Below are 16338 nucleotides of genomic sequence, written 5' to 3'. Positions count from 1 at the left end.
TTCTCTCCCATCAGTGTGACTCTTTCATTCTGATGAGTGGTTGGAAATTTTACATGCAAATTCTGTGACTCTTTAATAGAGAATATACATTCCTCAAGCATCTGTCCACTGCCACCAAGCTATTTACTTCCTTGAAACTCTTGGTGCTAGGACCTGAGACCCTCTATCATTCCCTCCTGGCATCTCCAGCTCCTCCTTACTCCATCCAGGTCTCAGCCTGTGCCTCAGCCTTACTTGGCTGGTTCTAACAATTGCTCCTAGCTCCACCTTGAATCTCACTGCTTGTGCCCCACAGTTCCCTGAGACAATGAGGCCGTTAGAGGGACCAGGGGGTCAGAGACCACGTTCCCAGTTTCAGCCCACATTTCCTAGGAAGCTGAGCTTGAGGCTAGGATTAAGAGCTGATGCTTTATGAGGTACAAACCCAGGGTAGCAAAAGTGAGGAAAGGAAGTGAAGCAGGGAGAGATGGGAAGAAAAGCAAGGTGATCTATTCCCCATTGGCCACTGCCTCACAACAGGCTGAGAAATAGTAGGTTATTCATCTACTTGGCTCTGCAAGAAGACGCCAGACTGTCTATGTGGAGAAACTATAGAGCAGTTTATAGGCAGAGAAGCAGAAGGAATTTATCTGATCAAATCCCTCCTGTCTTCTTCACACTTTCAGTCTGCATCATAGGGAAGCAAGATCCCACAGCTCAACGTGTGGCACATTAACAAGTCTGGTGGTACAAGGAGCCAGAAACCTGCCACATGCAGTTGTTTAGCCCCAGGTAAGCAAGGGGAGAGACCCAGGTTGATGATAACTGTCCCCCACAGGTGGTGTGGCCACAGGGCTGAGTGGCCTTATAGGCACTGGCAACTGAGGTGCAGCAAATAGCTGAGGGTCTGTGCAGAGGCCCAGAGGTAACGTGAGCAGGCACAAGACTCACACCTGACTTACTCCCTTTGCTGTTCTGCCCCAAAGCCAATTTCCTGTCTCAAGTGTGCCTCCTTCTCTGACTACCTGAGACTTTTAACTCTTCTGTTGAATCTTCTGTCCCTCAAGCCTCCACCTCTTTGCCACCCAAACTCTTCTTTTACTTTTCAGCTTTTCCCTCATCCATGGTGATTAAAGGATTCTTTGTTTACCTCTTTTAACAACTTTCACATCAAAGTTAATGGCCTTTGATGGCACTGTAGCTTCTTGAGGAAGATAAGGATGCTTTCCTGGCAGGGTGTTGTGGCAAACACAAAGATAGACTAGAAGGAAACAGTGATTCCTACTAAATTCAGGAAAACTCAAGCACAACCCACCCTTAAGTGATAATGGGGACTCACTGGAGACCAATGGATTTTTATCCCAAGGTGTTCACTCGACTGCTTTGTGACACCAATTCATATGCTTGGGCCAGCTGCTGATGTCCATTCTAAAGTAGAGCCTATGCAGATAAAAGCAGGGCTATGAAGAAAGTCCAGGTTTTCCAAAAGCATACAAATGAAAGCCAAATGAGGGCCATATTAGTCTTAGGCACTTAAACCTTCTTTGCAAGTACAGAGCATACTCTCACTCAGTTATCAATCATGTAAGTACCAGTAAATACTCTGAGCATACTCCGTGCCCCATGGAGCTTAATCTCTGGTGTATGTGTGTTGGGATACACCCAATAAAACTAACAATCATATGTTAGAGAGAAGTGCTATGTAAAAAAAAGAAGTATGGTTAGAGAAGTGTTCACAGGGAAGATAAACAAAGGCTTGGAGGTGAGAGAGCAAGCCATGTGGGCAGCTGGGGAAGGACATCCATGCAGAGAAACAAACACAAAGGTTCCATAGTGGAAGTATGGTTCACTTGATTGATGAGTGACAGGCCAGTATGGTGGCAGCAGAACAAAGGGGAAAGGAAGAGATCAGAGTTAGGGGATGTGGATGATGCAGATTTTGAAGGGCTTTGTGGGGCATTGTAAAGGTTCTGGTGTTTTTTTCCGAAATAGGAAGCAGCTATGTTGAGACTAGAACATGCAGGGCAAGAGAAGAAGTGACACCAGTTATGGGCATTTGCAGTGATCCAGACAACAGATGACGGAGGCTTAGACTAGCATCATAGCAGTGGGTGTGGTGAGAAGTAGGCAGATTCTGCATATGTTTTGAGAGCATGGCCAACAGGATTTGTGGAGGAAGTGGGTGTAGGTTGTGAGAAAGAGGACTGGTTGACTCCAAGGTGTCTGAACTGAGCAGCTAGAAGGACAGAGTTGCCGTTCATTGAGATGGGAAAAACTGCAGGTGGAAGAGTTATGGCAGTGGGGGAGGAAAGACATCAAAAGTTCAGTTTTGAACAGGCTACACTGGCAATCTATATTAGACATCCAAGTAAAGAGTTTGAGGAGATAAGTGGAAGGTCAGAGGAAAAGTCCCAGGCTTGAGATATAAATTGGGAATTGACCACATTTGGGTGGTAGTTAGAACATCTAGACTGAACAAGATCACTAAGGATTAAGTGTTGATAGAAAAGGAAGCAGAGCCCAAGAATTGAGCCCTGGGACATTCTAACATTTAGTTTGTTCCCAAATGAGAAGTTTCAGCATCCCTTGGGGACTTGTTAGATGTGCAGATTCTCAGGCCCCACCCCAGACATCCTGAAATTCAGCACTGTGGTTTAACAAGCCCTCCAGGGGCTTCTGATCATGCTATAGTTTAACCACCACCGGCTTAGAAGCTGAGGAGGAAAAACTACTTAAAGTGCCTGAGAAGGAGTGGCCAGTCAAGGAGGAAAACCAGTGTTTCCAGGAGGGAGTAGTCATTCTGTCACCTACTGTGGATAGGTAAAGTGAGAGGACTAGGGGGGAGTGAGAACTACCCACTGATTGGGTAACAAAAGAAAGGGGATTTTGCAGTGAAGGTTAACAAAAGGAAGGATGGTATTCCCAGGCGTTCAGACATATCAACTGGTGGTACCTTTCACACACATTTTTGGAAAGAAACTGCCCACTCTGTATCTCCTGCTGATGGGGAGGGGGTTCCCTCCAGCTGTTCTTTGAGCTGTCAGGGCTGTGTCTCTGTCACATGCCCCTTCCCCCAGCCCTAGTTGATTAGGAGCCAACCAATTAGAAGATAAGCATAGCTATCTGTATATCAGAAACCTAGTATAATAGTGGTTTATATAAAATAGAAGAGTTTATATCTCTTCACATTAAAGCCCCAAGCTCTGTTCCACCAAACTGTCAGGAGCTCAGTTCTTTCTGTCTGATTGGTTTGCCATCCTTAGGGTATTAACCTTATCCACACCATCCATGATGACTCGCCTGTGTTCCAGCCAGCATGGAGGAGGTTTCTTTTTCCTTTTAAGAATCGCTTTGCTCTCATCCCCCTGGCAAGACGCAAGGATGACAAAAAATGTCGTTTTTACTCCAGACAGCCTTAGGCCTAGCTAAAAGTTGGGATTCTATTAGAGAAAGGACAAACGGACACTGTGGCTTGCACCCAAGCAGGGACAGTTAGGCTAATTTGATTTTCTTTCTTGGAAACTTGAACTGGATAGAAAATTAGCAACTTAACTGTGGATAGATAAGTGAGAACATCAGCCTGAACACCCCGACTCCCAGCCAACTTTTCCTAGAGCTCCTCAGGAGTTTGTAAGACTATGAAAGTTCTGGGCACCTTGAGGTCAGTGGTACTGACCTGCTATTAACTACTAGCCTCTGGCGCCCCAGACTGAGATGCTTTCCAGGACTGAGTCTACTTTTCCTTATTCCGAGGTGCAGCCTGGAGCAAACATTCCCGTTTACTTGGGGGTAATCTCTGTCCCCCCGACAACGGATGGTGGAGACTCAGCTGAAGAGAAGCGACGGGATGGGGTGAGCATCCTTTGGGATGCGGGCGTCTCCCCTCCGAAGGTGTACCGCGGCCAAGAAGGAGGAATCCTGGATAGGTGAGGGGCGCCTCCGTTTGCCTGGGGGAAGGATGAGGCGGTGTTTGGCGCGGCCGAGCTCATCTTCCGGGGGCCGGAGCCCAGAGTCGGTATCGAGGAAGGGGCGGTCCTTGGAGCATCCGGAAAGGAGCTCACCGAAGTGCTCACGTACCCTAAAGACCCAACACCGAGTGTTAAGGGGTACTCCGGTACTTAAAGCCGCCGGGCCAGCTCTCCGCGGGGTCCTCTGGGAAGAGGCGTCCGGTGACGCACCCCGCGGAGGATTTTGGGACTTGTAGTTCAGCAGCGAGTTCGGGCCGGCGCCACTCGGCCCAGAAGGCTTTTAGATGCCTTTGTCGCCAGCCAGCAGTCCTCCTTGCTGTTCGTGAGGTCGCGCCTGGGGGGGGGGGGGGGGGCGTCAAGGAGGGTTAAGCGCGTGTCCTTCTGAGTCTGAGTGGCTGGAAGGTGGGCGGGGGAAGGTTCCTGGGTGGAGGGCGCCGGGCTGCGAGGGGCGCGCGCGCGTTCCTGAGTCTCTGGGTGGACCAGAGCCGTGGATCCCCGGGCCCCTCGTGGGTTCGCCACGCCCTTCTCGCGCGGTTGTCACCTGCGCCAGCGGGGAGGGAGTCGCTATGGAGTCTTGGGGCAGAGGTGAGAATTTCGGAGGAATGCCGCCTGCTGGAGAGAAAAAGGAGAAAGGCTGCCCTCTGGCTGGGGCAGGCTCGGAAAGAATAAGCATCACGCCTTCTGTGGAGAGAGCCCATTTGGTCTCATGTTGGGGTTTAAGGGGATCCCGTTACCTGCCTCCTCCTGCTGGTCTTTAGGATGATGTATACCTCCTTTGCCCCCCAAATCAACAGATCTGACAATTTGGCTTTTGATAATGACTTTCTTTTGTTCTTATGGGAACCGCGTAAGACAGTTACGGAGGAAGGAGACTATCAAATAGATCCATTTGGCAGATGGAGAAAGTGAGGATTCAAGAAATCACAGAATTTGTTTAGAGTCCTGGATTTCCCCCCCCACAGGATCCACTGCTTTTCTGAGAAAGCCAGTATTGTATCTGAAAAGCTAATATTCAAGAAGAATTTAACTAGTCTTTCATCCTGTGAGCCTGGACTAGAACAGGAGTGACTCATTAAGTGAGACACGGATTGACATACGGGGACTTTGAGATTGTCTTGATTATCACTCAGCAGATGAGAAATAGGAATATGTATTTTAAGTGTACAGAATATTGTGCCACAGTGCTCCTGGGGTTTAAGGGCCGAGGAGCATAGGAGGAACCTGAGGCAGCTGTGGGCGTGGCTGTCTGGCTTCAGAGATGTTTTGGGATTGTCCCCTCGGGGTGGAGGAGGGCTGAGCGTGTGTCCTTCTGGCTCCCTGTGTTGACTTTTCTTTGGTGACAAGTAAATGGGTGGCAATTTCTGTGAGAGTAAATCACTGTGGCTCCTATTTCCACTTATAGGGTCACTTTCTGAGGATTCAGACCTTCCCCATTCCGGAAACCCTAAAGAAAATGGCCTGGTCACTGTGGTGCTGACCCCAGCATCCAAGGTAGGTTTATATTTTTTCTTCTTTTTTTTTCTCCTGTTCTCAGACCATGACTATGGTTCCTGGCATTGTTATGGACTTGCTCAGCCCTGATTGCTACACCACTGGCTTCCTCCTCATAAAATGATGAGCGATAACCTAACAGTAAATGCTCCTCACCTGTGCAGAGCCTGCCCTTTCAGCATTACTTCTCTATCTACTTAGTGCTAGATGCACACGTTCAAGCTTTTCAGTACTGAGATTGGTCTCCTGGTGAGTTGCAAAGGAGTAAGTGCCAGTTGCCTCTGCCTTGTGAAGTTTACTGAGGAGATAAGATATAAATAAGTAAAGCAGTTAAATGGCAGAAGATATATATATATATATATATATATATACACATATACATATATATAAATGCAGAAATTACTGCATTAAGTAATATTTGACATTACTTAATGTCAAATATGACACACAAGTCATAATAGACAAATCATAAAAGACCTTAGAAGAGGTTTTCCATACTCTTGAGTATTTGGGGGAAAAACACTGGGATAAAAGCTGTACATTGAAAAACAAGTAAGAGTTGGAAAGTGGAATATAGGAATATTCTGAGAGAGGAAACAGCTTTGGCAGAAAAGTCTTCATTTGCTGAGAGAGTTGGAGGTCCTCAGGGGGAATGTGTGTCACTGTGGAGTGAGGCAGGGTGTGATGAGAGAAGCATAGGTGTGTTGTAGCCAGACTACAGGGAAATCCACACAGGACCTTATTCCAAAGACGAATCAGGCCCCATGAAAGTTTTTAGAGGCCTAGCAAGATGAAACCTGCCATGACTGATTGGAGAGAGATTAGTCAAGGTGCTTCTGGAGGATCTGGCCTAGGATACTGGGAGAAGGCAGACCCCGTGGTAAAGGGACTAGGGCTGCTTGTCAACCAGCAGCCCCGTAAGAGAGTGTGATTGCTGAGGTTTTCTGCTGGTGTGTTACTGCTGCATTGTTTGTAAAGAAAGGAGACTATACAATTTACATGGCTTGAGTTGAGCCCTCCCAAGGTGTATGGCCTTAATGGACCATAATTTAAATTGAAAGCATAGTGATTTCATACTTGAAGTATTAGAAAAGGAGTTAAATTATTTTTATTTTTTTAATTTATTTATTTATTTTTGTCTTTTTAGGACTGCACCCGAGGCCTATTGAGGTTCCCAGGCTAGGGGTCTAATCGAAGCTACAGCTACTGACCTACAACACAGCCACAGCAACTTGGGGTCCGAGCTGTGTCTGTGACCTACACCTACATAGCTCATGGAAATGCCAGATCCTTAACCCACTGAGGGAGGCCAGGGATCAAACCCACAACCTCATGGTTCCTAGTTGGATTCATTTCTGCTATGCCACGGAAACTCTGAGTTCAATTATTTTGAGCAGAGGATTTTCAAAATAGGTAGTTCTTTTAATTTTATTTCATTCTATGAATAATTTCACCAGTTGTTTTTGGAGCAGCTATATGTGTGTGTGTGTGTGTGTGTGTGTGTGCGCGCGTGTGTGTGAGACATAAACATTTGAATGCAGAATCTAAATAAAGTCAACATTATGTTCATATATATATATGTTCAGGGAACTATGGCAAAAGTGATGTCAAAGACATCCATGATGACTAGTTCATTTCCTAGCATCCCAGGGACTGGTTTGTTTTAATGTCTCCATTAATACGAGGTTGTATGAAAAAATTTTCAATTGAATTAGAAGAATTATGAGACATTACTTTTATCAGCAGTAAACAGACTCAGCTGTAGATTCAAAAGAGCATTACCCAACCTGCTCACTCTCCATAAGTTCTAGTAGACAGTCTAAACTTTGTGCTTGTCACCTAAATCAAAGTTAGGTAAACACTCCTGCAGTGTTTTCAGTGTTTGATACTCTTCTGTTGCCTTCCAACCTCTGTTCCCATGTACACTTTTATAGAATGTCCCATTTAAATTTGGTTCTACTAAATCTTGTCCAGGTGTTTCTCCTTTATTCACCTATTGGACGATGTGCCAGAGGCAGGGGCTGCTTCACTGAGCAAACTTGAACCTGGCCTCTGCTCTCATAGAGGTTAGTGTCTAATAGGACAGACAGATGATAATCACACAGTCACCTCAGTGTGTGTGTATAACCCAGGAAAAGGGAAGGAACATGGCGGGTGCTACAACCCAGAGAGTCAGTCACCTTCCCTGAGGAGGTATCACCTGAGCTGAGACCAAAGTGTGAATAGGATGAAAATAACTGAAAGGATGAATCGATGGGAGGATATTCAGGAGCAAGAAGCGGCTGTGTAAAGGGGTAGAAGGGAATGTGGCACACATTTCAGGCCAAAGGACGGCCCCCAGCTGGAGCAGAGACAGTGCAGGAGGAGCTGTGTATGATGGGGTGGAGAGTAGATGGAGGGTGGGGGGGGCGGTCGGACTGATTGGGGAGAAACAAGAATGCATTGGGATCTCCCATAGTATTTGGGCTTAAAATACCATTTGACAAATCTATATACTGTGACATATAGCAAGCATCTTAATATTTAATATATATTGCACTGTATTCTGAAAGGAAACCTAGAGAGAAAAATAATTCATGTTTCTTGAACCTCTTTAAAACCATACCATCAAGGAAATACTTAATTCGTAATTATTATATTTTCTCCACCTTCCCACGTCTAAATAGTAAGGACTTCTGTAGTTCTCTAATTTATTGCTACATAAACTAATAACTTTTTGCACAAAAGGTGTTCCTTCCCACTTGCAGGTTACATGTGACTCTGATGCATGGAGGCAAGGAGCCAGTCTGGGTTAGGAGGGATGGTAGAGGTCATTTTCTGTAGCCTTTCTGTCTTCTCTTATGTCCTCTGTTTGAGTCCTTCCCAGAGGTGAGCCGGGTGTGTTTGGTTTTTCAGGAGTCGATGATCAGGGATATGGCTGAGGCTCTCACTCCGTGGAGGCAGCTGAACCCTCCTCAGGGAGACATGCCTGAGAAGCATAGGAATCTGGTCCTGCTGGGTAAGGATGGCTCCCCAACCCCCTGTGAATTTACTTAGTGCCCCAGAGTTCTGAGTTTCTTAAATTCAAAGTTGTTTTTTGTTTTTGTTTTTGTTTTGCTTTTTAGGGCTGCACCTGTGGCATGTAGAAGTTTCCAGGCTAGGGGTTGAATTGGAGCTGCAGCTGCCAGCCTACGCCATAGCCACAGCAGCACAGGATTCAAGCCACATCTTCGACCTATACCACAGCTGGTGGCAACACTGGATCCTTAACCCACTGAGTGAGGCCAGGGATAGAACTGCATCTTCATAGATACAGTCAGGTTCGTTACTGCTGAGCCACAACAGGAACTCCAGTTTCAAAGATTCTTAATTCCTATGTATGGCCTGAGACAAGCAATTTCTGCTTTTTGTTTCTAAATATAGGTTTAACACTTCTAGAGGTAAAAATGGACACCTTGGAGTTCCCGTCGTGGCTCAGTGGAAATGAATCTGACTAGCATCCATGGGGACGAAGGTTCAATCCTTGGCCTCGCTCAGTGGGTTAAGGATCCGGCATTGCTATGAGCTGTGGTGTAGGTCACAGACGCAGCTCGGAACTGGTGTTACTGTAGCTGTGGTGTAGGCCAGCAGCTACAGCTCCAATTCAGCCCCTAGCCTGGGAACCTCCATATGCCACCGGTGTGGCCTTAAAAGGACAAAAAAAAAAAAAAAAAAAAAAAAAAAAAAAAAAAAAAAAACCACCTTTTTATAAAAAAAATTTTTTTTGTCTATTTTTTAGGGCTGCAGCCATGGCATATGGAAGTTCCCAGGCTAGGCATTGAATCAGGCTGTAGTTGCCGGCTTACACCAGAGCCACAGCAACTCAGGATCCAAGCTGTGTCTGTGACCTACACCACAGCTCACGGCAACGCCAGATCCTTAACCCACTGAGCAAGGCCAAGGATCAAACCTGAGTCCTCATGGATACTAGTTAAATTCGTTACACTGAGCCACGATGGGAACTCTAGAAATGGACACCTTCTAAAAATTGCATTTGCCAAGGCAGTAGCCTCCTTCTTCCCTATTCTCTGACCAAGGATACCGAGACAAAGTTCTAGTGAAAACACCTGCTAAGAAATGTGTGTATTCTTTTAATAGGGAGAGGTAAAAACAAGTGACTTAGTTCTGAACTCAAATAGGCCCCATATCCATCTTCCTCCCTTCTACAGACAGATCCAGAACCCACCTTTTTCTCTCTCTTATACTGTCTTTCCTAACAACCAAGGAGCTAACACTGAACTCTTTACACTGAGACTCCTTATTCTTTGTCTGCAAACAGGGCTTCCAATTTCCAAGCCTGACGTAATCTCTCAGTTGGAGTGTCGGGGGGAGCTGGAGAGAGAAGTCTCAAAGGCAACTAGTCCAGGTGAGTGATTGTTGGAAACAATGAATGTAAAACCAAGATGATCAGTGGGAAGAGTATCTTTGAAATGCTTGTGGAGGAGCCTTTTCAGATATCGCTAGACCTGCGGAAAGGTTGACATGAAGAACCTTTCTCCTGTGCCACATGCCAGCTCTGTGGATGATGATCTGTCATAAAGTCATAAATTTACTTTTTAGACAATAAATACTTTCCACCCTTTCAAGCCAGTTCATTTTACCAAATAAGGTGAGATGAAATCAACATTTTCATGCTTGTTAATGTCTTGGGTGCCAGGCTCCAAACCAGGCTGTTTTGTATGTTATTTTATCTCTGCAGTATAGTGTGACTTTTTGTATCAGATCAATGACTAAATTGATCTCTGAGTTTTCCCTTGCCTTCTTTCTCTAAGTGAAGGCAGCATGGCATAGTGGTTAAGAGTCCAGACTTTGGACCCACTTTTTCTGGGTTCAAAGCCAATTTGAACTACTTAACTAGCTCTGCAACCTTTAGCAAGTGAATTATCCTCTCTGTGACTCAAATTCCCCAAATGTAAAATGTAGATAATGATAGCACTTCAGTCACAGGGTGGTTGTGAGGATCAAAGGAAACAATTTCAGAGAAATGCTTAGAATAGTACCTGGCTATATGCTAAGCAAATGATAGCTGATGATTAAATCCTGCTAACATTTCTTTTGAAAGATGTCATGGATTTGAGCCCATCATTCCTGTCAAACTGCATACTGCAGTAGACTACCAGCTAATTATGCTTTCATTAGTCATATCTTTGTCTAATTAGACAGCATAATACTGCCGGATTACCCACAGTGAGTTGCTTACTCTGCCAGTTTTATATTCTTCTACCTGCCTTCAAAGCCTTTATTTTTTGTTTTTTCCTTTTTATGGCTGCACCTGTGGCTAGGGGTCAAATCAGAGCTGCAGCTACAGGCCTACTCCACAGCCACAGCAACATGGGATCTGAGCCACATTTGCAACCTATGCTGCAGATTGTGGCAATGCCAGATCCTTAACCCACTGAGTGAGGCCAGGGATTGAACCCTCATCCTCACAGACACTATGTTGGGTTCTTAACCTGCTGAGTCACAGTGAGAACTCCCCAGGACCTTTGTTAGTGTACCTGCCTTCTCATTTTACCTTCTCTGTTCAACTTGAACCTTGAACACCAGACAGGCAAGTCTCTGACTGTCCTCCACTAACCATGTGTTCTCTACTGATGTTTGAAGCTTCAGTTTTTCCACTCCCCTGAGCTGAAGGTCCATTTTTTTTTTAACCTGTTTCTACCTATTGTCCTTAGAATCCCAGCCACTTCCCTGATTATATGTTGTTGAGAACATCGTATTGTTTTATTTTGTGTAGAGTCATGGTTGGAATAGATTTTAATGACCATTTAAGCCTGGAATATTTAAATGTTTCTAGCAATGCAGCTATCCCCCCAAACTCTTACTAGGAAACTTAGAGCTTGGGGCAAGCATCCTGACAGACTGGGGACTAATCTGAGCATGGGGGGATTTGACCTTCCCCTCCCTACACATGACTCATTTGATTTTGGCCACACCCACGGCATGCAAAAATTCCTGGGCCAGGGATTGAACCTGCACCACAGCAGTAACCAGAGCCATAGCAGTGACAACACGAAATCCTTAGCCTACTCACATACCAGGGAACTCTCAGGGAAGACTGTATTTATTATCTGCTCTTTCCCCATCATCTCTTTTTAGTCTTGTTCTGTTATTCTTTGTTTTTTCCTCCCCTGCTAGATACAGGAATATTGAGTGTCTGCTCCCCTCTCTATGCCTCTGCATCACTTTGCCCAGTCATCTTTCTTTTCTCATGTTCTTGCAACATTGCAAGTCTGTTTTTGAGAATTTCCAAATTCCTCTGTTTCCTGTAAACACGTTTTTGTTAGTTTCATTATTTGCCTAACATAGCAATTATTTTTCTCTTAGTCTGGAAAGCAATACATTGTGTTTTTGTTTCTTTCAGACTGGGGGCCAGGACCAGAAAGCAAGGAGCTAATTCCAGAGCAGGACATTTCTGAAGAAGAATCAGCCCCTGTGGTATTAATAGAAAGATTTCCAAAGGAAAGTTCCATTGACTGTGAGGATTCTTTAGAGAGTCAGCAGGAAAACCATGAGAAACATTTAATCCAAGAGATTGTCCCTCAGAAGAAACCTTCAGGGGAGAGAAGTTACCAGTGTGATGGATTTGGAAGAAAATTTAGTCGGAGGTCATTACTTGTTCAACAGCAAGGAGAGGGAAAACATGGTTGTGATTCATTTAAAAAGAACTTGAAACAAAATTCAGATCTAATGAAACATGAGAAAATGTGTGTAGGAAAGAAACCTTGGAAATGCAATGAGTGTGAGAAGGCCTTTAGTTACTACTCAGCTTTTGTCTTGCATCAGAGAATTCACACAGGAGAAAAACCCTATGAATGTAATGAGTGTGGTAAAGCCTTTAGCCAGAGCATACACCTTACTCTACACCAGAGAATTCATACAGGAGAGAAACCTTACAAATGTCACGAATGTGGGAAAGCCTTCAGTCACCGCTCAGCCCTTATTCGGCATCATATTATCCATACTGGGGAGAAACCCTATGAATGCAGTGAATGTGGGAAGGCCTTTAATCAGAGTTCATACCTTACTCAGCATCAGCGAATTCATACTGGAGAGAAACCTTATGAGTGTAATGAATGTGGGAAGGCCTTCAGCCAAAGCACGTTCCTTACCCAGCATCAGGTCATTCACACTGGAGAGAAACCCTATAAGTGTAACGAATGTGGAAAAGCTTTCAGTGATCGTTCAGGCCTTATTCAACACCAGAGAACTCATACTGGGGAGAGGCCTTATGAGTGCAATGAATGTGGGAAAGCCTTTGGCTACTGTTCTGCCCTGACTCAACACCAGAGGACTCATACTGGGGAGAAACCCTACAAATGCAATGATTGTGCCAAAGCTTTCAGTGACCGCTCAGCCCTTATTCGTCATCAGAGGACACACACTGGAGAGAAGCCCTACAAGTGTAAGGATTGTGGAAAAGCTTTCAGCCAAAGCTCATCTCTTACAAAGCATCAGAAAACTCACACTGGAGAAAAACCTTATAAGTGTAAGGAATGTGGGAAAGCTTTCAGCCAGAGTTCATCCCTTTCTCAGCATCAGAAAACTCATGCTGGAGGGAAAAACAAGGAATATGGAAAAGCCTTTAGTGAGCATTCAGCCTTTGGCCAGCAAAAGAGAATTCATACTGGATAAAGGCCATGTAAATGTAGGACATTCAGAACATATTTATGGAACAATCACTATACATGCTGAAAGGGCTACAAAGGAATTTAAGACTGTTACAAAAAAGATATTGAGAAGTCATTGTTGATAGGAGACATAGCTGACTTGAGTGTGAAAGAAGAGTTTTACATTTTTAAAAATGTCCTAACAGAGGATGTTGTGAATTTCCCTGGGAAGAGAGAATTATTTCCAACACCCTTATGTGTATGAATGTTGCCAAATCCTTTGGAGACAAATAGGGTGTGCCATGATGGAAAGAGGATGTCTTGGCTGGGCTAGGTGGTCTCATAATGCTAAGGGGGATCCAGTTTTTAAAGGAATAAATGGTTCTTTTAGGGGACTTGCAGGAGTAGAAATCAGAGGTTGGCAGTTCACAATGAGTCTGTCCAGTGTGGAGAGTGGCGATTGAAGGGAACTTGCCTTTGGTCTTAAATCCAAGAGCACTTGGGAGGTAGATGGCAAGGATAGGAGAGGAGAACTGGGGGGATGAAGTCAAGAAATGTTGATTGAGATAACCACACAAATGAGTACTAACAACCAGGAAAAATATTAGTCAAACTTGTTAGTTGGTCAGTTGCAAAGTCTCCATCTTGAGGCCAAGGAATGTGGCCTGGCAAGTCTGCTTCTGCACTTTTGGTCTCTTAGACCTTGCTTCTTGAGAAGGCACCTACTAAGAATCATATTAACTCCAAGAGTCAAGATCAACAGCTAGAAAGGGAGACTATGGAAGGGACTGCTAATGTTTTCAATTTATTTTCAGCTGAGTTACCTGAGAATGTGCATATTTATCAAGCTTTACCTCAGTTGTATATAGTTTGTACCTTATACTTTTCATACAGTCATTTTATTTAGCTGTAGACCTGAACTGGCACTGTGTATTAGATTGTGAAAAACTTGAAAAGACTAGACATACTTACCTTTCATCATTTTACTTTTGAATAGAGGCAGATGACATCTTTTTTTTTTTTTTTTTTTTTTCATTAGCCACATCCATGGCCAGGGGTTGAATCCAAGCCATAGCTGTGACCTCTGCCACAGCTGTGGGCAATGCTGGATCCTTAACCCACTGTGCCTGGCCCAGGGATCAAGCCCACGCCACCATAGAGACAATGCCAGATACTTGACCTGCTGCACCACAGTGGGAACTCTGCAGGTGACATCTTTTTTTTTTTTTCATGGAAATTTTGAAGGTTATTTTTGCAGACAATTTGAATACTGTGTTTTTAGTTTGTACAAGTTTGACTATGATGTCTTAGTGTGCATTACTTTGAGTTTATCCTGTTTCCTGAGTTTCTTGAATCTGTAGGTTTATGTCTTTTGCCAAATTGGGGTAGTTCTCAGCTATCACTTCTTTGAATATATTTTCAGCCCCTACTTCCTCACCCTTTTCCTCCTTCCAGGACACTGATTTTACAAAGGTTAGATCTTTAATTATAGTCTTGTAGGTTCCTGAGGCTCTGTTTATTCATTTTTCACTGTATTTTTGTCTTAGTCTTCCTGGGCTGCAATAACAAAATACCATAGACTAGGTGGCTCAAACAACAGAAATTAATTTCTCATAGTTATAGAGGCTGGAAGTCCAAGATCAGGGTGTTTACTTTGGTCTCTGGTGGGGGCTCTCTTCCTGGCCTACAGATGGCTGCCTTCTTGCTGTGTTCTCACATTGCCTTTCCTTGGTGCATGTGTGTGGAAAGAATAAGAGAAAACTCTTTCTTTTCCTCTTATAAAGCTACCAGTCCTATTTGATTAGGAATCCAGTCTTTTGACCACATTCAACCTTAATTAACCCTGAAAAACTCTACCTCCAAATACAGTCTCATTGGAAGTTAGCACTTTAGCATATGAATACAATTCAGTCCATAGCATTCAATGCCTGGCCTCCCAGAATTCATGTTCTCACAAGCAAAATAAATTGATTCCATCCCAGCAACCCTCCAAAATCTTAACTGATTCCAGCATCAACTCTAAAGTCAGGTTCAAAGTCCCACTGAAAGTATCACATAAATCAGATATGGGTAAGACTCAAAGTATCATTCATCCTGAGGCCAAGTTCTTGTCCTACTGTGAACCTGCAAAACCAGGTAAGTTATGTGCTTCCAAAACATGATTGTGGGACATCATAAGATAGACATTCTTTTTCTCAAAGGGAATTAAAAGGAGAGGGTGATGGGTCCCCCGCAATCCCCACACCCAGCAAGGCAAACTCCATGAGACCTTAAGGCTGAATAAGTTCTATCATCTGGTCCTGTAGCATCTAAGTCCGACAGCCTTCCTTCATTTGTCAGGTTTTTCTGTCCCTTTTAGACCCAGCTGGCAGTGTTTCTGCTGGTATAACCCTGTTTCTATTCCTGGCTTCTGCTGATGGCTGATGAAGTCTAGGGTCACACCCATGATCTCTTTATCAAGTAGTTGCTCAGCCACACCCTTAGTGTTCTTTTTAGATGACATTTTCTGGGAGTTTCCCTGTGACTCACTTTCCTGTATTTTGCAGCATGGCTAGAATTTCCCAAATCTCTAAGTTCTAGCTCATTTTTGCTTAACAATTCCTTCTTCAGTTCATCTCTCTCTTCTTGAATTTTCCTCTCAGCAGAAAGGAGCGCCCAAGCTGTGCCTCCAGTACTTTGCTTGGAAATCCCCACAAGTTCTACCTTCCACTAAACTCTAGAACACAGTGCAGCCAAATTCTTGCAGTTTTATAGAATTATCTTTCTTCCTGTTTCCAATAATGTGTCCCTCATTTCCATCTGAGACCTCACCAGAATGGCCTTAAATATCCATATTTCTAGCATGCAGCTCAAACCTCTTCCAGCCTGTGCCCATTAATGAGTTCCAAACTACATTTTTAGGTATTTGTTAGAACAGCAGCCCACTTCTAGCTACCAACATCTGTCTTAATCTGCCTGGGTTCCAAAACAAAATGCCAGCAGATCTCATTTTATTGCATTTCATTTTATTGCACTCCAAATGTATTACAGTTTTTTGGCTTTTTTTGTTTTAACAAATGTGGCAACCCTGTGTTGAGCAATTCTGTTAGTGCTAACAGCATTTGCTCACTTCATGTCTCTGTGTCATATTTTAGCATTTCAATATTTCAAACTTTATTATTATATATGTTATGGTGATCTGTGATCAGTGATCTTTAGTAGTATTATTATGAGTCACTGAAGGCTCAGATGATGGTTAGTGTTTTTTTAGCAATAAAATATTTTAAAATTAA

The 16338-nt window shown here is 44.0% G+C and overlaps 1 protein-coding gene across 6 annotated transcripts in view; it reads left to right on the top strand.

Annotated features, from left to right (window-relative positions):
- ZNF892 (zinc finger protein 892) overlaps nt 1-16338 on the top strand; it is a 21518-nt gene extending 5180 nt beyond the window's left edge. The window contains exons 2-6 of one of the 6 annotated variants that reach the window (XM_085018457.1): nt 3739-3905; nt 5350-5438; nt 8334-8436; nt 9736-9822; nt 11821-16338. In XM_085018457.1, the coding sequence (XP_084874583.1) occupies nt 3848-3905; nt 5350-5438; nt 8334-8436; nt 9736-9822; nt 11821-13091 (1608 nt within the window). In that variant the 5' untranslated portion in view covers nt 3739-3847 and the 3' untranslated portion in view covers nt 13092-16338. Of the gene's footprint in view, nt 1-3738; nt 3906-4179; nt 4533-5151; nt 5439-8333; nt 8437-9735; nt 9823-11820 lie in introns of those variants that run through there. The other 5 variants (XM_021087072.2, XM_021087074.2, XM_021087075.2 and 2 more) reach the window with 5 other exon arrangements.

Source organism: Sus scrofa, chromosome 3 (genome assembly GCF_054392235.1).
Source record: "Sus scrofa isolate SSC_HxYL_T2T_F1_AM1 chromosome 3, Sscrofa_HxYL_maternal_Yorkshire_Landrace_v2.0, whole genome shotgun sequence".
NCBI classification, from domain to species: domain Eukaryota; kingdom Metazoa; phylum Chordata; class Mammalia; order Artiodactyla; family Suidae; genus Sus; species Sus scrofa.
The sequence above is the reverse complement of the archived record's forward strand: the minus strand, read 5'-3'. Positions and strand labels throughout refer to the sequence as shown.